Raw genomic sequence first — 22,062 nt, forward strand, 5'->3', positions numbered from 1 at the left:
AAACAATTAGGGAATAGCCAAGTACAGCATAACACAATGCGAAATTGAATGCCAGCTCTGAAAAATGACAACCCCAAACCCTGGACGGCAGAGGCCGTGCTGGACACGCACACAGACCTCACCCCAGAGCGAAGGGCTCCGGCCCGGGCCCTGGGCACTCAGCTGGCTCGCTCTTCTGCGGAACAGAGTCTCTCGTCGTGTCAGTTTGGGGGCTTTTGCTCTTTCGTCCCGTGGCTGGTGCTACCCTCCCCCCCCACCACCACTTGGGAAGTCCCCTGCACCCCAACCTGGAAGCCCAGCAGCACAGGAAGAATTCTGTCCCAGGAACGGGCAGCTTGGATGGGCAGTGGCCTGGGGCCAGCTCTGCTCTAGACATCAGAGGGAAAAGTTCCTGGAATCGTCTTTGCACACCGGCTCTTGCCGTACCACCCAGACCAGGAGGGCCAGGAGAAGGGCGGATGAGGCCGGCCAGTCAGGGCACCTGTGGGCTGTGTCTGAAGCTGGGGGGTCCGAAGGGCCCTGGAGATGCACGCACAGTTCTTGGGATCTGGGGGATACCTGAACAAACACGGAACTGTGTACGTACACTTGCTGGAGAGTTCTCTGGCGTGAAATGATAGAAGCATTCCTCTGTGCAGATACTTCTTACAGAATATAGAGAGGCTATCCAGGAAAGCTTCAAGGAGGAGGTGAGTGGGAGGTGGATACTGGCAGGATGATAAGGAATTGATGTGGGGCTGGGGTCCAGCTGGCAGCAGCTGAGCCAAGCCCTTTAATGCTGCGGCCGCAGGCCTGGCTGACAGTCAGCACCTGTAGGACTGACTCCTGCCCCAGCGGCCCTCAGCCCCTCTGACCCGGTCCTTTCCCTGGGACACCCGGAGGCAGTGGAAGCAAAACCGCCCACCCTGCAGGACCGTGACCGCCAACGGCGCTGCTGCCTCCCCGGCCCTCTGGGTGGTCACGGGGAAGGCCGGCGGCTGGGCCGGGCGAGGTGGCTCAAAGCACTGAGCTGGCCATGGAGGACAAGAGCTCTCCCTCATCCGCGTTCCACAATTGCCACGATGCTCTGTGGGAGGTGTTTGGGAGGGCTTCTCAGTCAGTTACTGCACAAGTACACAACCTGCCTTCCCTGCCTTCTCTACTTCTTAGCCGTCCCTCTCCCCCTCCCACAGCCTCCCTTTCCCCACCCGGCTGCCCAGAATGCCCAGACTTCCCTACCACCTGCTCTCCTCAGATCATTCCACACTGTGAACGAGTTTGTGATTCAAAGTGCGGCCCCTCTGGGGATTAATTTTCAAAGCCAGTACCAGAGACAGACTGATTCAAAGGAATAGATCTCTAAGGGAGAATTCAGCCACACTGACATCTAAGTGTGCTTTTTTACCAATAGCCTTGACTACGTGCCTGCTTAATTCATTTTGTAATTCAACTAACGTTTACTGAGCCCTTTCCACTTACACACTGGCTGCTGAGAATTCAGAGGTGGAGAAGCACAATCACTGTCTAGTGAGGGAGACAGAAACATAAACACATAACTGGAACGTGATGAGAACTGTCTTCTAAGATCTTCCTGCTTGTTCAAAGCACCCCACTTACATAGCAGCATTTGCTGATTAAAAATTATCCCTATCGGCTCCCTAAAGCAGTTCCCCTAAGGACTCCTATTGGACACTTTTAGACCTGCACTTGAATTAATAAAGCTATATGTCGATGTATATTTTACGACTCACACACTTTCCAATTCGGCCCGGCCTTCCCCGGTCTTCTCCTTGGACAACACCTGACCGCAGCCATTAGGAGCTCTATCTGGCCCGGGTTTTCTGTGTGGTCTTATTTGGATCTTTCCAGACCGATCGCTTGGACCTGCTCCTTCTCCTGGGCTCCTGGTTGAATATACAATTTATGAGTCATTCACTTTTTTTTTTTTTTTTTTTTTTTGCCTCTTCTTGTCCTCTGGTTATATATGGTAACTCCTGACTTTCCCTTCCAACCATGTTAATAATAAATAACACACTTCGCCACACTCAGACACACCACACAACTATAGCGAGCAAAATATGGCATACGCACTGAATTACTCACTAGGTGAATAATACCACGAGGCACAGCACACGTTCCGTGCGTGGAGGGCTGTTCACTGCGGTGATGTGTTTTCACCCGGAAGAGCACTTTCCACAGCAGCGTGAGCTCCCTCCCCAAGCCCTGCAAATCTTCTGCCAAGAGCTGTCCTACCAATTTTAAGGACGGCAGAAGGGCAGAAGCTCCAACGTATAGTCCGGTTCTAATTACATTAACCATTATTTCCGACACATGGGAACTGTACGTATTGTGGTTTCTCACATACGTAGTAGCTACTCTGCGGGGTCAACCAGAAATTGGGAGCTGACCCTGGGATTGTCCCAGAAGTGGGGATGCGTGGTCATCACATTTGTTCCATGACCAAGGGGGCTCTGGGTCAAATGGCAGCCCTCCAGGAGGAAATCAACTCAGCTAGCTGGGGAGGATGTGGAACAAAGGGTGCCTTAGCTCCAAAGCCAAATGGAAGAGGCCAGCAGTGACCCTGACCCTGGGGGTTCCTGGGTGAAAGGGGAGGGGAGGCTGGCCTGGGTCACTGGGAGGGGGAGTAGTTAAGAAAGGAGGTGGGAGGGAAGCAGGACGTGGGGACCGAGAAAGTGTGGCAGGAAGAAAGGGAGGGGAGAGGAGGTGGGGCAGGGAGGCAGAGAAATTAGCAACAAAATGCAGAGAAAGGAGGAGAGAGAAAGGCTGTTAGAAGCAACCGGAAAAGGAGGAAACAGAACTCTTTTGCTGGAGTCTCCCCTCCCCCCGGAAATGCCTGTGCCATCTAGCTCAGTTCATTAGCACCTTCCAGCCAAACCTCTCCCAGGGGGTTCTTCAGAGTCCTTCCCAGGAAGGCGGACACCTAGACCGCCCCCCATCCAGACGAGCGAGTCACGAAAGGAAACGGAAAGACCAACACTGGGGACTCAGTGCTTGGAAGGGGCAAGTCTGGACTCCCTGCTCTCACCGGGTGACAGCCCAGGGGCCCAGCAGCCGGCCAGGGCTCCTACCACTCATATATGGAAAGAACCGTACTCGTAAAGGCCAGGATAAGACCAGGTCCCGAGGCTACCCCACGTCCTAAGGCCTGTCTGTGGGCACTGCCCCGACTGATGTTTTTCTGACACTGGCACCCCTTCTTTACTTTTTCAGAGCATTGAACAAAATCACACATATTGCGGGGGCGGGGGGGTGTTGTCCCTGAAAAACACACTACTTCTCTTCTGTGGGGTCAATTTAATGTTCTGATGTCAAAATGAACAACAAAACTCAGCCCTCTTTCCAGGGAAACAGACCTGAGAGTTAGCACGCACTTAGAAATGCAAAAATTAAGGGACCAAACGACTTAATTGGCCCCTGGAAACCCTTAGCTGGCGGGTTCCAGCCACACCCAGCTCTGAGCAGAGAGAGTTCTGCCAGTCTGGAAGAATTCCCCACGACGCCTCGCCTTCCCTGCCATGAACGTGCCCCACCTGAGGATACTGTATTTTCCTTCATTCAACAAACACTGAACTCCGGAATGTACAGAGTGCCCTTCATTACTGATTGAACTCCAAACACGGCAGCAGAGCAAGTAGAAATATCCATGTGACCGTATGAATGTCAAATGTCAGCACCATCTTGATGGGAATGGCTCTTCCCCAGTCAAGGTCAGCCCCGCCTGGGGGCACAGTAGGAAACGCCTGCCCAGTGGGATGTCAGAGGACCCGAAGCCACGCCCAACACCCAGCCCTGAGGCCACCCGCACACCTGCCCACTCCTGCAGGCCGACATCCGAAATCCTTGTGGCAGGGACGGAGCCGAAGCCCCCACCTCAAATGAAAGCTCGAGACCCAGACTCCGCACCCCTTCCAGCTCCAGTCAGAGAGGGGCCAGTGAGTCCCTACCTTGTGGTTGGGTCTAGCCCTCACCCCTCACGGCAAAGGAGACAAGGCCGATGCCAAAAGGCAGTAAGCTTAGGGCCTGCTTCTTCCCTGAGGGTAGCTCTGGGGCGGAGCATGGGGCAGGGGCTACGAGGTCACCTCAGGATGGGCCTCCCCCCTCCCTGGTCACTCGCCGGGGGTCTGTACCTGGAGCTGGAGTCACTGCCGCTCTGCACTGCCGGGTCGTCCGTGACATTAAAGAGCCCCGTCCAATTGGCCAGCTGGTCGCCACTCTGCCAACCAAACTGGAGGCTTCTGGCAAGAAAACGAGGCAGTCGGTACTCAAGGCCCACATGCCGGGTTAAACCCATCTACCACAGAGCCACTTTCTGTTGTACCAAGTGACACATCGCCTTGATCACGCACTCGCTGGAAACAGAGGTGACGTCTACCCACGAGGATGACTGACGGTAACAAACCACAGCTCTGCTCACTTACATCCAGCACCCCCCCCTTCACCTCTGCCTGCAGAGCTGAGGTTACGTGCTGGATACACAGGGAAACTGAGCCTTGGCGACGTCAAGGTCATAGAGCTCTCCTACCTCCTGTGTGGTGCGTCCCTCCACCCCCACCTTCTAGAGACTTCTACCAGAAGAGCTCCCGCCTGCCAGCACTTTGCCGTCCTCGGGGGTCAGGCACGCTGCAAAGCTTTTAATGAAGTCTGGCTCTCCTGGTCAACACACCTGGTTATTTCCGCTGCCTGCCCAACCCTGACTGAAATGATAGCAAAGGAACGGACAAGGCCGCGAGCATGGAGAGGTGACAGGAGAGGCCAGCCGCAGCACCGCGCAAGATGAAAGCAGATGGGTAACTAACTCCCTCAGACCTGAGAGAGTGGAGCCCCGTTTATGAGGAGCGCATCTCTTCCCTGTGCACAACTCAAGAAGGCTCTGAAACCGGGGGGCCGGGGCCCCTGAAGGCAGGAGCACAGAATGGGGCTGAAAGGCCGGGGACCTAGGTTCATATGAGGCGCCCATGGACGCTGTGGCATCGGCCTGCCCACCCCATGGCTGTCAGGAGGCCGCGCCGCGGGGAGCTGATCCATGGAAGTGCCTCAGTTCTCCTCATTCACGGACAAGCTAATCTGAAACCCACCTGCCCGACACCCCGCCTCACCGGTGGCTACGGTGGGTTTGCGGAGGGAACCAGACCAGGTCAAAAAAGGAGTGGGGGGGGGGGGGCATGGAAAAATAGGGCTTGGGTCACCCGATCGCCCTAGCACAGGGCCTCTCAACCTGGTGCTGCTGTCATTTGGGGCTGGGTCATTCTGTGGTGTGGGACTGTCCTGTACCTTGGTGGGGGGGCTGAGCTGCACCCCCAGTGTCTACCCTCTAGATTCCAGGAGCACCTCATCTACCACCCTCCCGTTGGGACGATCACAAATGTCTCCCATGCCGCCAAGGCAAAATCCTCCCAGCTGAGAACCACTGTCCCAAGACAATGCCCTCCTCACAGGGCTCCAATGAACCTTCTGGAGACTGGCTTGCCCTTAAATATGAACGGGCGGTGTGAGAAAAGCTTGAACTTCAAAGTCAGAGAACAAAACAAACAGCAAAAAGGGGGGAGACTCAGGGGAAAAGAGATAAATGAAAGAAGAAACAAAATTTTTAATAAAAACCCTTAAAATACATAGCCTCTAAGCTACAGGAACAGGACAGCGATGGTTGTCTGAGCTGCCGTCTGGTCAACCTGGATCGGCCACTAATGAGCCCGGTGACCTTCGGCAAATCTTCAGAATTCTGTTCCCATCTTTCAGGCGAGGGGAGCTGTCTCGGATGTCTCCAGAGCCCCGGACCAGAGTATCACAGAGTTAAGCTGTCTCCTCCATGCCCACCCTGCTCCCTCCTTGGGAGTCTAGGGCGCCCCAATATTTAAGTGCCGCCCATGAATTCAAGGTGGAAACACTGTGCGGACCAAATACTCCATGTTGCATGCTGGATGCCGTCTGGGGGACCCCCCGCCAGAAGCCCCTGTGCATAAGGGAGACAGTGTGCATCATCCATCACAGCTGAGGAAACTGAGGCACTGGGTGAGAAATTACCTCTCAGCCAGCGGGTGGCAAAGCTAGACCTGGAACTCAGGAGTCCCGACTCTCAGTCTAGTCCTTGTGCCACCGACGTTCTGGATGCCGTCCCGGGAGCCAGCTGCACACAGCACCCGTTAGGGTCTTCCGTCCCGGGGGCTGGGTCAGCCCCCTCAACCTTTTGCACAAGTTCACTGCCACAACAGCACCCCCTCCAGGGAGCCCAGGGGAGCACCCTTCCCTTCCGGAGCCCATGACTACCCTCTTCCAGCCCACTCGCCCACTGATGGAGCGTGCGGTAGGAATCCACATGCCTGACCTGCTATTATTGCAAGGGTAACCTTGAGTTGGCTCTATGTGAAAAAAAAAAAAAAAAACAACCCATAAAAGAAGAAAGTCATTCAGAAAACATCAGTATGTAACTTTCGTGGGAGGATAATCTGTTGAATTATTTATTCCCTCCCCCGCTCCAAGAAGGGAGCTGGGCTTTTTTATCCTCTTACTTCAGGGCCATGTGGGTTGTGAAGGCTGAAAGCTTCCCAGCCCCCTGAAGAAACTGAGCTGGCACCAGGAGGGGAGGGGGTCCCCCAGGTCTAGGAGGGGTGGCTGGCAGAAGATGCTTCAAGTCCAGGAGGCCTGCTATGGTGGCCCGGAGTTTCCCCACCACATCCCCCTCTAGACAGACAGCAGGGCCTCAGAAAGCCCACTGCTTGGGGCACCCCAGGAAGCTGCACCTAGGGCTCCAAAAGCCTCCAGAAAGCAGTGCGCAGACTGATGGAGGCTGGGGTGGCTAGGGAGCCCCCAACTGTTTGTTCCGCACAAACCCTGGGGTGGGGGCGGGGGTAAAAGGAAGGCACCTCCATGATGATAGACTCAGTTACCCACCAGCTGGTGGATAAGGTGGGCTTTTTCTTTTTTTGAAATAAATGTTTATTCATTTTTGAGAGAGAGAATGTGAGCAGGGGAGAGTCAGAGAGAGGCGGACAGAAGATCTGAGCAGGCTCTGCGCTGACAGCAGCGAGCCCAGTGCGGGGCTCGAACTCACGAACTGTGAGATTATGACCTGAGTTGAAGTCGGACGCTCAACCAGGTGAGCCACCCAGGCGCCCCTGGATAAGGTTTAATTAAAAGAAAAAAAACCAACCAAAAAAAGGAAATGAACTCTTTCACACCAAGTTTGTGAAATGAAATGGACAATCAGTTTTCCATTATTAACCAGCAAATCGCTTGTGTTGTCCCTCACAGCTGACTGAGGAGACCTTTCCTTTGTCTTCACGCTATTTTATTTTTATTTTATTACATACATAGACACATTCCAAATATTTATTATATTATCCTGTGTTTATCGAACAGCCCTGCCAGGCTGGGGGCTCAGATTCAACAATGAACAAAATAAAAACAAAGCCCTGCCCCAGAGGGAGGGATCTCGACCAGAGAGAGACGGATACTACGGCAATAAGCTAACAGGTCATCGACGTGCAGTGTGTCAGAGGGTGAAAGGTGCCGTGGAATAAATAAAGGGCGGCGAGGGGGTAAGGAGTTTCGGGTCAGGGCGTCTCTGAGAAGGCGATATGGGGCAGGACAGGAAGTGGGTGATGAGGCAGCAGGTGGGTCCGGAGGAAGGATGTTCCAGGAGAGCGCCAACACCTGCAGGGGCCCCAAGGCCGGAGGTGATGGCTTCTCCTGGGGCTGGCAAGAGTGACCCCGCGTGAGACAGGGCAGGCGGCAGGTGATGGGGCATCCGTTCAGAGAAACAGCGCCACCTTTCTGGTCCCTCAAAACCATCTGAGAGGGAGATGAGACCAATGTCATCTTCTGAGGAGCCAAGAGCTCAGCTGGGCCACCAGGAGTCTGCAAGCGCTAAGGCCCCCCAGGCCTCCCCCAGCTCCGGGTCCACAGAAGGAACTGGTCAGAAAAGGCCTCTCCGAGAAGGTGCCTGGACCTTCCCACCCCGATCAGGGCGGAAACGCCTGCCAGCTGGGAAGCCTTTTCAGTGGGATTAATGGGCCTAACTGCCAGGTTCCCCGTGCTCCCTCGCCTGTCCCCGCTCCTGACTCACCAGTGACTCACTACTTCTCCGTGAAGGGCCGAGTGGTAACATCCCCCTCAGAAGAACCTCAGGAGGGCAAGGGAAGTGGATTCATCCCCAGGGTTCACCCAGTTGGGGCAACAGAAAAGCCGTTGTAGTGGGAGCTTCCTGAGGGAGGAGCAGAGGAGTGGGGGACTGTCCTCCCCTGAGGCACTGCAGAGGTCTCCTTGAGAGCCCCCAGGCCTGGGACCCAGGGTCCCAGGGAGCAGATAGAGCCTCCTGGATTTAACGGCCGTCCGTGGCTTTGCCGAGGCTTCTGGCTAAGGAGCTGCTGGGCCAGGGCCTGGGGCTGTCCGAGCACTGACAGTGCTAGGGCAGGGGCAGGGGCACATGTAGACATCCAGCCAGCGGAGGGGTCCAGAGAGAGTGAAACCAGACAAGCTCCAGGCACAGTCCTGAGACCACCTTGCCACCCCAATCTACAGACCACGGAAGAGCCTGGGCCCCTCAGCCGACATCCAAACACTGCGTTCTCTGGGCCGCTGTTCCAGACCTCCCTTCCAAGAGGGGCTGTGGCAAGTGGAGCACGGGGTGAGAGAGGAGCTGAGGGCACACACACAGCCTTCCTGCTGTCCTCTGGCACTCCGGGCCCAAATGGCACACCACAGTGAGCAGAGTGGGGACCCCTGGCTCCTTGGAAGGCAGCGGAGTGATGTAGACATCGGGGGCGGGTCCCGTCAAACACTCATCCATGCATTTAGTCCAACCGCTCTGAGAGCTCCCACTAATTCTGTCTTTTCCCTCTGATGACGTGTCCCAGATCCTGTGTGTGCGCGTGTCTCCGGGGTCAGCAGCCCACCCTCTTCTCCCAAACCTGGGGAACCCCGTCCGGCTGAACTTCTCCAGTCATTTCATTCCTGCACCAGCCTTGGCTCCCGCTACGGGTTGTATCCGTCCCTCCGAAATTCGTATGTTGAAGTCCTGACCCCCACTACAGGTGAAGGTGACCTTACTTGGGAATCACAGACGGTATTAGTTAAATTAGGATGAGGTCATACTGGAGTAGGGTGGGCCCCCATATAAAAAAAGGAAATTCGGACAGCGACACGTACGCGGGGGGGGGACGCCATGTGAAGATGAAGGGGGAGACCCTATAAGCCGAGGAAGGCCAAAGATGACAGGCAAAGCCGCAGAAGCTACGGGACAGGCACGGAATGGGTTCCCCCTCACAGCTCGCAGAAGGAACCAGCCCTGCTGACACCTTCATCGTAGACTTCCAGCCTCCAGAACTTTCGGTTGGAGCCACCCTGTTTGTGGTACTTTGTTACAGAGGCTCCACCAGACCCGACTAGGGTTGCTTCTCTGATCCTCTAGGGCAAGAACTTCCTCTTTCTTCAAGACTCCCCTCAAATCCTCAGCCTTGTCCAGTGATTCCCAAGCTTGGCTCTGTGGAGCACTGGGGTACCCTGTGAGACTCTGCAGAGGAAGGAGGGAGGGGACGTGGTGGAGGGTGGGGGTGAGGAAGAGGGAGCCAGGTGGGGAGGACTGGAGCCCCCACCCTGTTTCAAACCGGAAGTCTCCTTTATCCATTGAAGACACAGGTTTCCACAAGGACTGAGGCCATAGGAGTCTCTCTGTCCTGGAACCCCAGCCCACTTGGTCCTTAGTACGTAACAGAGTTTGTGAACTTTCCATGAGTAGTTGGTCCCTCTCCCCCTATGAGCTCCTTGAAAGGGAACCTGTTTGCTACATCTCGACAACCAGAAACTCAAGCCAAACAATCCAACAGAAATACACCAGGAGCCACATGCATAATCTAGAATGTTCTGCTAGCCACAATAAAAACACCTAATAAAATTCCATAGAAGTGACTACATACGGACACACAAATGAGTGGTGTGTAAAACCAGTGAAGTCTGAATAAGGTTGATGGATTGTATCAATGTTAATTTCCTGGTTGTGACATCAGTACTATAATTTTGCAAGATGTTACCATCTGGAGAAATAGGAATAGGGTATACAGATTCTCTCCGGACTATTTCTTACACCTGTATGTGAGTCTACAATTCTCAAAATAAAAAGGTTTCTACAAAGTAAAAAAAAAAAAAAAAAAAAAAAAAAAAAAAAAAAAAAAAAAGTGAAATTAATTTTAACAATATATTTGTATTTAATCTAATATACCAAAAAATTGTCATTTCAACATATAATCAATTCAAAAATTAGTGGGATATGTTACATCTTTTTTCATATTATGTCTTTGAAATCTAGCGTGTATTTTATACTTACACACAACACACCTTAGTTTAGATCTGTCTCATTTCCGGTGTTCCACAGCCACACGTGGCTAGTGGCTATTATATTGGACACCAAAGGTCTGGTATAGAAAGGGCACGGAAGTTACGCTTGCTGAATGAACGAACAAACTAATGAATGAATGAACGAACGAACGAATGAACGAATGAAGCGAGAAGGCAAGCACTTAATCAACCAACCCAAGGCGAGGCTGAGTGAGACTGGGTGTGCAGAATGCCCCCACCCCACCAGCTGGAGGGCACTGGGTGGGAGCTGTGGGAACGTCAGCTCTACATGCACTGGACCCAGAGTCATGAACCTGTCTGTGTCAGGACAGCAGCCCAGCCTGACAGGGAAGAAAGAGAAAACACTAGGCGAGTCCCGCCTCCTTTAAGCCTTCTTTTGGAAGGTTGTGGTTTATTTCTGGGGAAACAGCAGCGGTGATCCCAGAAATACTGATCCTCAGCCTGATGGGCTGGGGAAGAATGGAGGGGGAAGAATGGTGAGCTGGGGTGGGGGGGGGGGGGGTTGGAGGCGGAGGCTTGGGTTCCTTTGCTCAGAAACTCAACAGAAGCAGCACAAATCGCATATACTCTCAGGCTGGAGTGAGCACGGATGCATTTTATTCTCCCAATAAGCTTGGCACCCTCGCTGTGCGGTGTCCCACACGCCATCTCCTGGTTTACCAGCCTCGTTTCCATCCCCCACCATCCAGCGGCTCTGCAGGACCCGTGGGCCCCTTGCAAACAGGATTGGCAAAGCCGGGCCCAAGCCTCTGTCCGGAAGGGCCGGCCCACCTCATCGGAGCCGGGAGAGAGAGAGCAGCCCTCTTGGCCATCCACTCACGCTGCAGAGGACTCAGCAGAGACCACAGAGGCCCCCCGGCTCACAGAGCACTAGGGAATAAAAGAAATTCAAAAGCCTTCGGTGGTTTCCATCACCTGCTCCTGCAGCCTCAACACCCCAGCCTGCCCCCTGAATCACCCCCTGGAGCGCACTGGCTCTCCAAAGCCCACATCAGGTCCCACCCGGCTACTCATCATCCCAACTGCTCTCACCTTGGAAACCTACGAAATTTGTCATCTATGCCACACAGTTACAGGCTTATTTATACGGTTTACATATTTTTCATGTCTGTCTCTTTAAGTGTGCTGTAAGTTCCTTAAGAACATGTATCATATCTAATAATTCTTCGGTAACATCCCCTCCTCCCCCTGGTTCAAAGCTGAGTGCACGTTTAGTTGACGTTTGTCTGTTTTTAGGAAAAGTTCAGAGGTTCCCTTTGTATGTATCCATTCATTCAATGATCAATGTCAGGCACTGTGCTGGGTCCTGGGAATTGGGAGATGGGTAAAACATCTCTTTTAGGGGCACCTGGGTGGCTCAGTCAGTTAAGTGTCTGACTTCGGCTCAAGTCATGATCTCATGGTTTGTGAGTTCGAGCCCCATGTTGGGCTCTGTGCTGACAGCTCAGAGTCTGGAGCCTGGTTCAGATTCTGTGTCTCCCTCTATCAAAAATAAATAAACATTAAAATTAAAAAAAAAAAAAAAAACCACTTCTTTTAAGGGTCTTACAAGCTTTGTGACCTCATACAAGTTACTCACCCTCTCTGAGTATTAAATGAGGATGACTGTCTCTGTTTAGCAGGACTGCTGTAAGGATTAAATGAAATAATCCTCCTTTAGGATTATCTCCTAAGGTCAGAGCCTGGCTCATAAACCCTTAAGGAATATTAATAATATCATTAGCTAATGAATCCTTCCCCTGTGTGTGGTGGGGAAGGGGCGGGGGTCCTTACACACAGGGTGAAGGGCTAAACTAGAGATGTTTTGGATGAGAGGGTCTTAGATGAGAAGTGAGTGGGCCTGGATAAGTCAAAGAAGAGATGCCAAGTCCTCTAAGAGGTAAAATTTCCCTGAAAAAGTACAGATGTCAAAAAGAAAAGAACTGGCCAGAGAAAGGGGTAGGGAGAAGAAAGAACAGCACTGTGCCTCTGGGGGTCCTGGAGGAAGGGACGGGTTGCTGACACCCCGGCCAAGAGCGGAATGGGCACACAGCAGGTCAGGCACGGGATTGCAGTGAGGCAAGCAAGGCTCCCAGGGTGCAAAATTGCAGGCAGCCCCTGATCCCAGGCTCATGCAAGGGCAGGGTGGACCCCGAAGAGGGAGGCCTCCGTGAGTTCTGTCCCCTGGGTGCCTGGCTTGCCTCACCCGAGCCCCAGCCCTGCAGCAGGTGCTCAGGACAAGCTTGCTCTGACCAGAGAAACGATAAGGTCATGCTGCGGGCACAGCACACACCCCGGTGGCAGTTAGCTCGGCATCCTTCTCCTCTCTGGGGGACCGTCCATCTCCACCAGGTCCCCACTAGGCACCCTTCCCCTCCAGAACCAGCCCCTCGGTAGACCCTCCAGCCCCTATGGTCCCATCTCCTGGGCTGTGCCTGCTTCTCAGGGCAGCCGAACAGAAGGAGGGGTGGCTCCTCGAGGAGAGGCTTCAAACACACACTTCAGATACAGCACAGAGTCAGGCTGTGCTTTTCCTTGACCCAGTTTCATATCCTCAGGTCTCAGGCCTGCACCAGCCACATGCAGGCAGCCCAGATCTGCACCCTCCCGACACAGGAGAGAGCAAGGCTGGAGGGAAGAGAGCGTATAGGGGAGTTTTCTCCACGAAAGGCAGGACAAAGTAGACCCAACCTCTGCTCCTGTGTGATGGAAAAAATAGAAAACCCAAATCATCTTTAACCATTAAAGGAATGGAATTAGTAACTTATGGCCTTCCCACAAGGAAAACATTAGGTGTGGATGGCTGTGCAGGCGAGTTCTACCAAGCTTTCAAAGAACAGATGATCTCAAACCTGCATAAATCATTCCACAGAATGAAGAGGGAATATCCCCCAACTCCTTTTACAACACTGGTTTTAAGACAAGACAAAGGCAGCATTATCAGCGAAAATTACACACCAGTAGCATTCAATAATATAAGACACAATATCTTAAATAAAAATTTTACTCAACAAAATCTCACGTCATGGAAAATAAATAATACACTATCAACAAGCTGGGTTTATCCCTACAATTGTAAGTTTAACATCTACTAATGGAATTTATCCCATCAAAAGATTGAAGGCAAAAAAACCCTATATATCACCCAACAAAGGTAGAAAACTCATCTGCTAAAATGAATATCCGAATACCATAAAACAAGTAAGCAAAATGTGTTGGCATATTCTACAACGGAGTCGTCTTAATCTCTTAGAGATTATCTATAAAAAAACCAAAACCAAAACCAAAACACTAAGCAGATATACTCACTGCAGACACTTGAACCATCATTCCCCTTAAGGTTAGATTTGGTCACACCATACACAAAAATCAACTCAAGTGGAGCAAAGACTTCAACCTAAGAGCTAAAATTATAAAACTCTTAGAAGAAAACACAGGGGTAACTCTTTGTGACGCTGGTCAGCGGGCGTGGGCAGTGACTTCTTAGATATGGTATCTAAAGCACAAGAGACCAACAGCAAAATACATATACATGAATCAGAATTCACCAGAATTAAAAACTTTCACGCTTAAAGAAAGTAAAAAGTCAACCCCCAGAATGAGAGAAATGTTTTAGAAATTATATATTTGATAAGGGACTTATATTTAGAATCTACAAAGAACTCTCACAATCATAAAAGGACAACTCATCCAATTTGAAAATGGGCAACGGATCTGAATAGACATTTCTCCAAAGAAAATATACAATTGGCCAGGAAGTACTTGAAAGTCTGTTCCACATCATTAGTCATCAAGGAAATACGAAATCAAACCCACAACGAAATACCACTTCAAACCCATTGAGATGGCTATGACCAAAAGGATAGACAATAATGAGTGTTTTAAAAACTGTGGAAAAATTGGAGTGCTCATGCACTGCTTGGAGGGAGTATAAAATGGTGTAACCACTTTGGAAAGGAGTCTGGCAATTCCTCAAACGGCGTAACATAGCGTTACCACATGACCCAGCAATTGCGCTTGCCAGTATATACCCAAGAGAAATGGAAATGGATGTCCACACAAAAACCTGCACACAAATGCTCATCACAGCATTATTCATAACAGCAAAAACAAGAACCGAATCTCTACCACTGGAGAACGGACAAAATGTGGCCTATTTATAAACGGAATCCTATTGAGCAACAAAAAGATAAACAAAAAGAAATGAAGTACTTGACGCATATTATAACATGGATGACCTTTGAAAACATCAAGCTTAATGAAAGATGACAGTCATATTGGACACATAGCATATGATGCCATTTGTATGAAATGCCCAGAAGAGGCAAACCTATAGAGACAGGAGATACGCTAGAGTGTGTATATATCCCTACAGCTGGGAGAGATGAGAGTACTAGGGGTCATGATGGTTAAGGAGTCCTGGGTTTCTTTTTGGGGTAATGAAAATATTCTAACATTGATGGCGGCGATGGGCGCACAATGGTGTGACTATACCCCAAGTCATTTAACTGTACACTTTAAGTGGGCAAATTATATTTTGATAAAGCTATTTAAAAACAAAGTTTAACAAGAAGAAAAAAATGAGGATTAAGGCCAGGATATTCACTATGACATTTTTATTGAACATTACAGCAAAGGTCCTAGCCAATTCAATAAGACAAGAAAACTAATTAAGGTATAGGGTTGGGATAAAAGAGAAAAAGTCTATGTAGAAATTCCAGAAGACTCTACAGATAAATTATTGTCATTATGTATACATTATCCAGGTTGCTGATTATATAATCAGTATACCAAAAAAAAATCAAATTTATTTCTATATACTAGCTACAAGTGCTTAGAAAATATAATTTTTAAAATTATGTTTCTATGGGGTGCCTGGGTGGCTCAGTCGGTTAAGGGTCTGACTTTTGATTTCATTCCAGGTCATGATCCCAGGGTTCATGGGATCCAGTCCCAAGTCTGGCTCTGCACTGACAATGCAGAGCCTGCTTGGGATTCTCTCTCCCTTTTTCTCTGCCCCTCCCCTGCTCACTTGCATTCTCATTCTCTCTCTCTCTCTCTCTCCCTCCCTCTCTCTCTCTCTCAAAATACATAAACCTTAAAAAAATAAAAATTAAAAAATTAAAGTGAAAAAAAAAAAGGCAGGTTGAGACCAGATTGTACAAAAATCTGCAATGACCTTTCTTTCTACCTAAAAAAGAAACAACAACGACAACAACAAAAACAACTATTGCCCTTTTCCTGACCCTCTGTTAAGGTGTAAGTCCTAGAAGTCCCCAGCACTCTAGGGATGCAAGTTTATGTGAAGTAAAAGCTTCACTAACAAAGGAGCATGGAGGCAGTGGAGGGCTTAAAGGAAGAGGGTACAATTCTCATGCCCCTGATTCTAGAAACTCCTTCTTTTGTTTGACCTATCCTCCCCAAATCCAAGTGGGCCGTATCCTACCTGATCCCTCTGCTGTGTGTGTCACAGGTGACTGCTCCTTGCCTGGCACCAGTATCCCTTGGTTTCCTTAACACCTGTTCCCCTCTACTCTATGCAGCCTCAGTTTCCAGAGCCAGCTCTCCTCTCCAGACCCTTAGGTGCCGGCATACTTCAAGGCTCTCCTTTGTGCCCCAACCTTCATCATCTTTCATTCTGTTCTCTCCCGGGTGACCTCATCCAACCTCATCACAGGGACCAGTGTTTTTCCAACGAAGGGTTTCAAACCAACGGGTTATAAGATCGTGTGGGTGGTTTGCCCCTGGAATTTTTTAAGCTTTTGGATTGTGGTAAAATATACACAACAGAAATTTACCATTATAACCATTTTTAAGTCTACAGTTCAAGGGTATTAAGTGTACCCAATCTGTTGGGTAACCATCACCCCCCTCCATCTCCGAAACTTTTTCATCTTCCCAAACTGAAACTCTGTACCCATTAGACACTAATTGCCACCCACCTCTAGCCTCTAGCAACCGCCATTCTACTTTTCCGTGTCTATGAATTGACTACTCTAGGTGCCTCCTGTAGGGGAAACATACCATATTTGTCATTTTGCGCCTGGTTATTTTAGCAGAATGTCTTCAAGATTCATCCACGCTGTAGCGTGCATCAGATTTCCCGTCCTTTTTAAGGCTGGATTTGTTTTTTAAAGTGAAGCGGAACAAAAAATATTAAAGCATATTTCTTTTTTCTTTTTTTTTTTAATTGTTTAGTTTTGAGAGAGAGAGAGAGAGAGCACAAGCGGAGGGATGGCAGAGAGAGGGAGACACAGGATCAGAAGCAGGCTCTGTGCTGACAGCAGCGAGACCCGAGGTGGGGCTTGAACTCACTGTGAGATCATGACCTGAGCCGAAGTTGGATGCTCAACCAACTAAGCCACCCAGGCGCCCAAAGCGTATTTCTTTCTTTCATTTTTTTTTTTAATTTTTAACGTTTATTTATTTTTGAGAGACAGAGTACGAGTGGGGGAGGGACAGAGAGAGAGGGAGACACAGCATCTGAAGCAGGCTCCAGGCTCTGAGCTGTCAGCACAGAGCCCGATGAGGGGCTTAAACTCACAAACCGGGAGATTGTGACCCGAGCCGAAGTCGGACACTTAACCGACTGAGCCACCCAGGCGCCCCAAAAGCATATTTCTTATCATAAGGCCAAATACTGTTTCACAAAATGTTTGTTTCAGATGGATGTGTATGTGTGTTCGAGATCTCTGGCCTATTTCTTACTGTGGATAACAATGATAAAGGGTGGGAAAATGCTGATTTTGATGGTGACTGCACCATCTCCATTGCTAGCCTGGCTCTCCACCCCCCACCCCGCCCACCCCACCCCCCACCCCCGCCCCAGTTCTGGAGCTCATTCCCAAGGAGCTGCAGGATTGCTCTAGGTGGATCTCTTGCAGTGTCTTAACAGATCCAGACTCAAATCTGTTACCCTCCTTCCTCCAAACATGCTTTTCTCACACATCTCCTACTTGATTCTCCATAATCAAGCCCTGCCCGCCTCACCTTGCACCCCGCCCCCCACTATACAGCTGTGACATTCTAGTTATGCAGAATTACTTCGCTTCCCTCTGCACTTTGCTGTCCTTATCCAAGCTGGGTTTCATCCCCCTTCCTTCCACCTCCCCCTATGCCTATAGTCATTTCCCTTTCAGACTCCCTTCATATGCCTCCGTGTACCTTGAAAGCATCCTGATCCACTATGGCCCCCTACTCATTTTTGGAGTCCTTTGCTCACACCTCCAGTTTGGCTTATGCGTGTATCATGTGCCTTTCTGTCTTCCCAAGAGACTGCACGCTCCCCAGAGCCCCTGGGCTGTGTTCGTCTCGCACACCACTGTCCTCAGAATTTAGTGCCCTGTTTAGCATACAGCAAATCTTCACTAAGCACTTGTTCAACCAAGAACAGACACGAGGAAGCCAAGAACATCAAGGACAAACTTCGCAGTTGTGTCTCATGTTGTTTCTTCCCAATCCACAGAGTCTCCTTAGAGACACTATGCCCCCTGAGCCCTCTGCAGTGCCCCCCTTCTCCCCTCCTGACCACCAGAGTGTTTGCAAGATGGGTCCCCAGAGTCCTGACTGGGAACTCCCGGAAGTGACCACTGCACAGCACACGGAGAGGCCAGGCGTCCAAAGAAAGAACACGTATCGACTCACATCCCCCGCTCCCTTCTAGTGAAACCTGTCCCTGACTCCCACTGAAACAGTCTGCCACCTTTGTGCCCGTGAGCTCTTTGTGAGGTGGCTAACAATGGAGGCTTTGCTGAATACATCATCAACCCAGCCCAGCACAGACGCAAAGGGCAGCAGCCTTCAGGAATCCCCGAGGTCTAAAGGGGATCTGCCCCTACACCAGATTCTCCTCACTTTTGACCAGGTTGTGACAATGGCCTCCCGGTCTCTCCCCATTGCTAACCTCTCCTTACAAAGCCCAGATAAACTTCCTTCCTAGTGGCTTTTATCATATCACTACCCTAGTCAAAGACCCCATGTGGCTCCCTACAACTGAATGAACCAAGTTCAAACTGTCCTTCCCAATCCACAAAGCACCTACTGAAGCTTCTGGCCCAACGTTACATCTGGTCCTCCTTGTCCACACTCCCCCTTCTACCAGCTGGACCCACTTCTTCACTGCGTCTTCCGATTACCCTGGGCGCACACACACCACTTTCAATCATTTCTTCGTCATCCAGTATTTATCGAGAGCTTACTGTGTGCCAGGCAACCATATTTGGTGCTCAGGGTGCAGGTGGGAACAAAACAGAGAGAATCCCTGCCTCCTGGGGCTTTCAGTCTAGAGCAGGGTTTCTCCACTTCAGCACTGGTAGTTGGGGCTGGGCGATGCCTTCTTGCGGGAGGCAGGTGATGCACTGTCAGATCTTTAGCAGCATCCCTGGCCCCTACCCTTAACGTGCCAGTAGCACTCTCTCCCAGTGTGACGACCCAAAATGTGCCCAGATACTGCCTGGGGGTAACGCTCCTCTCCCCCCAGAGAACTGTGGATCTAGAGCGGCAGGGGGAGCTTGCTATGAGTCAGCTGGGGAGCCTATGAAAAAAGCAGGTACTGGCTCCATCCCCAGAGGCTCAGATTCTGAGCCCAAGAATCTGCATTTCAGTGGCCCCGTGAGTGATTCTCATGAGGCTGTCTCAAGACCTCTGTCTGGGGAACACTCAAGTGTGGAGTGTTTTCCAGACAGGACACAGACCAATAATCACATCAGGTCAGTTCATCACAATGAGATGTGTAACAAACAAGACAGGTAAACAGGTGGGTGGGTAGTCCAGGCACGGGAGATGTAGAAGGGTGTGGCGCCTTTGCTCGCACCCTCTTCAGTTCTGGAATGTGCACTTCCCCTTCCCACCCACCCCCCCACGCCCCGAACACACCCACCTAAATCTTCTGTTTCCTTCAAGGGCCCGCTTAATTTCTACCTCCTCCAGGCAGTCTTCCCTAACTACTCCAGGCCACTGGAACTTCCTTCCTCAGGCAATTTAATTAACACTGACTACTTATCTATCTCCTTTGTGGTCCTTTTGTTTCCCCAAAGAGACCTCAAAGCCCTTGAACACCAGGACCGCGGAATCATCTTCACAGACCCTCACAGCATCCTTCCAGGATCAGGTGTGTGCAGGTTCTGTTTGCCTGACTGGATGAGCCCAAGTCGATGGAGTGCAGCCTGGGAGGTGGCAGCTGAGATTCAGGGAGTCAGGATCTCTGTGTGAGGGAGGGATGGGAGGCAGCTAGCACCCCGACCCGACACCGACACCCGGGAGGGCTTGCCAGAGCAACCAGTTAGTAGTTGAGCTGGCGTTTCCCCTGGGCGCTGATGTTTTCCCACTGTTGACAAGGCAGCAGGGATCCCAGCAGCCCCAGTGGTGCTGCAGGTACCAGCAGGGTGCAGGAACCCAGAGCCACCCCGCTGCGTCGCAAGTGCAGGTGGAGGCCGTTTGGGGCCCAGCGGCCTTTGTGTAGGGTTATCTTGCAGGGGCAGCTGTGGCCGGAAGAGGAGGCAAACCCGGGCAAGCCAGGAAACTCTGAAACTGTCCTTCAAAGCCCCCAGCACCATGCAAAGCTCAGCAGCTGCTTTTAACCAGGCAACAGTGCTGTCTGGGGAGGTCAGGAGCAGAGGCCAAATGTCCACAAACGTCCTGGACAAGGGACCTCAGACTCCCCAGCTCTGGGACGTGGAAGGGGAAATAGCCTAACTGCCTGGCTTTCCTGCTTCTGGGAGGAAACCCAGCAGCAACCCTCACCCAAACCAGGGGCACGAACTAGAGGCACAAGTGACTGATGTGGAACCCAAACGACGAAAAGAGAACAATCGTTTTAATATTTGGAAGTCTGGAGAAGACAAGACGTGTATGCAGCTGGAGAGGCCTCTTGTTTTCCATCGGCCTGGGGGGAGGGGCAGTGAGCGAGCGTGGGGAGGCACCGGCAGCCAAGACCTGCAGCCCGAAGGAGAGGTAGGCTATTTCCCAAAGAGGCTCTGATGTGGGAGTATCCTAGGGTCAGCGCTCTCCCGCAGCTCTGAAACCAGCTAGAGTAACCCGAAGCGTCCCCCCCCCCCCCCAGCAGAAGGAAACGGCTGGCTTTCGCACACACAGCGACCGAGGCCGTGACACCTCCCACTGCTCTCTTTCTCTGAACGGGAGTTCGCGCGTGGACGGGGTGGGGTGGGAAGCGAGCCAACGAGGGGAGAGCTAACTTCTGCCGCAGCTCTGACCTTCCGTGTAAGGTGGAGAAAGAACAATTTGTCTCAGAAGGGATCAGGTTGTGAGTTTCACACACCCAGCGGTTACTGGGTGATTAAAATTCCCTATCCCTGTGGCACCGTCCCGCCCACCTCTCACTCCCCACCTTACCCTGCACTCCTGCGGGGAGGAGGAATGCTTTCCCCCTTGAAGCCCTCACAAAAGTTCAGGATTCACGGGGTGATCCTATTGGGTTTTGAGCCCTCCGCTCCTGGGAGCCTCCCCTCCAACCAAATGGCCACGGCACTGTAGATGTGGACGACTCCGATCTGACCCCGTGGCTCCTCGGGGCATTCAGATGGATTTATCGGCAGCTCGGCGGCTCGGAATTCCAACCTGCCCCCCCATTGTCACAAGAGAACAAAGTTGTCGCACCCCTCTGGCCCACGCTGGGCAGGCGCTCTCCTCCCCCTGGGAGATGAGATGCGCTTCGGAGAGCCACGACCCAAACCTAACGCGGCAGTGCTGGAAGCCAAGTGCGGAGCCACGGTCACTCAGCCCGGGGACACCCGGGCCGACTCTGTGGCCGCCACCCGGGGGTTCGCCCGCGGGCTCCGTGCACCCCCCGCCCGCGCTCAGACTTTCTTACCTCTTGATGTAGTTTCTGCCATACAAGATCTGTTGCAGCAAGGTCACCAAGGCGAAGGCGCAGATGAAGATGAAGAGTAAAGTTCGGTTCCCCAACAAATCCCGGTTCGCCGAGGGGTCGGCGTAGCGCATCCTGGCGGCCGCTCGCGCACGGCGGGGCGCGGCGGGCGCCGGGCGCCTGGCGGGCCCCGCAATCACGCGCGGGGCTTCGCGGCCCCGGAGGGCGCGCCGCCGACCGGGAGCCTCTCGGCGCTGTTAGGCGGGCAGGGGACGTGGCCAGGCAAAGTTTCCGCCCGGCGGGGCGGGCACAGGGGGCATCCGAGCGTGGCCGGCGCCAGGGCGGCGGGCAGGGCAGGGCTGGCCGCGGAGAGCTCGGCCGCAGCCCCGGGCCTTCCCTCCGGACGCCTTTACCTCTGGACGCCCGTGCCGGGCAGCCGCCGATTTCCCTGCGGAGAGGCGACTCCAGGTGCCCCGGGCCCGGGGCGGCCCCTCCCGCCGAGGTGACGACCAATGGGGAGCGGGGCCCGCGCGCCGTCCGCCCGGGCACCCAAGAGCGCGGCGCACCGCCCCCTCCCGCCGGGCTCGGGTAGCGGCCGCCCGGCGCGGCTCCCTGCCCCGGCGGGCCCCGTCCGACTCCCGGCCCGCAGCGAGGGAGCGCGAAGGTTGGCCTTCGGTTCTGCAGATGGGAGGTGGGGGACAAAACACCCGGACAGTCTGGCGAATGACGGGAGGGCGGTGGAGAGGGGGAGGGGTGGAGCGGAAAACGCCGGGTTTGAATCGTGGAATTAAAAAAGAGGGCAGGAAGGGGAAGCCGCGGCGGAGCTGGGCATGCTAGAAGGGAGCATTTGCTTGCGGCGCGCAGGGGCACTGAGTCACCGCGGTGGCCGCGTCCTCGCGCCCGGGAGA

General features: G+C 52.4%; 1 protein-coding gene across 9 annotated transcripts in view; it reads right to left on the reverse strand.

The window, feature by feature from the left end:
* ST8SIA5 (ST8 alpha-N-acetyl-neuraminide alpha-2,8-sialyltransferase 5) overlaps positions 1 to 21,323 on the reverse strand; it is a 59,868-nt gene extending 38,545 nt beyond the window's left edge. For 5 of the 9 annotated variants that reach the window (XM_042910340.1, XM_042910347.1, XM_042910345.1 and 2 more), the window contains exons 1-3: positions 21,158 to 21,323; positions 4,128 to 4,235; positions 1,731 to 1,883 (exon numbers count right to left, since the gene is read on the reverse strand). In XM_042910340.1, coding sequence (XP_042766274.1) covers positions 1,731 to 1,883; positions 4,128 to 4,235; positions 21,158 to 21,288 — 392 coding nt within the window. In that variant the 5' untranslated portion in view covers positions 21,289 to 21,323. Of the gene's footprint in view, positions 1 to 1,730; positions 1,884 to 4,127; positions 4,236 to 21,157 lie in introns of those variants that run through there. The other 4 variants (XM_042910339.1, XM_042910341.1, XM_042910344.1 and 1 more) reach the window with 4 other exon arrangements.
* Positions 21,324 to 22,062: the final 739 nt, after the last annotated feature.

The sequence above is a fragment of the Panthera leo genome, chromosome D3 (genome assembly GCF_018350215.1).
Source record: "Panthera leo isolate Ple1 chromosome D3, P.leo_Ple1_pat1.1, whole genome shotgun sequence".
Taxonomy (NCBI): Eukaryota; Metazoa; Chordata; class Mammalia; order Carnivora; family Felidae; genus Panthera; species Panthera leo.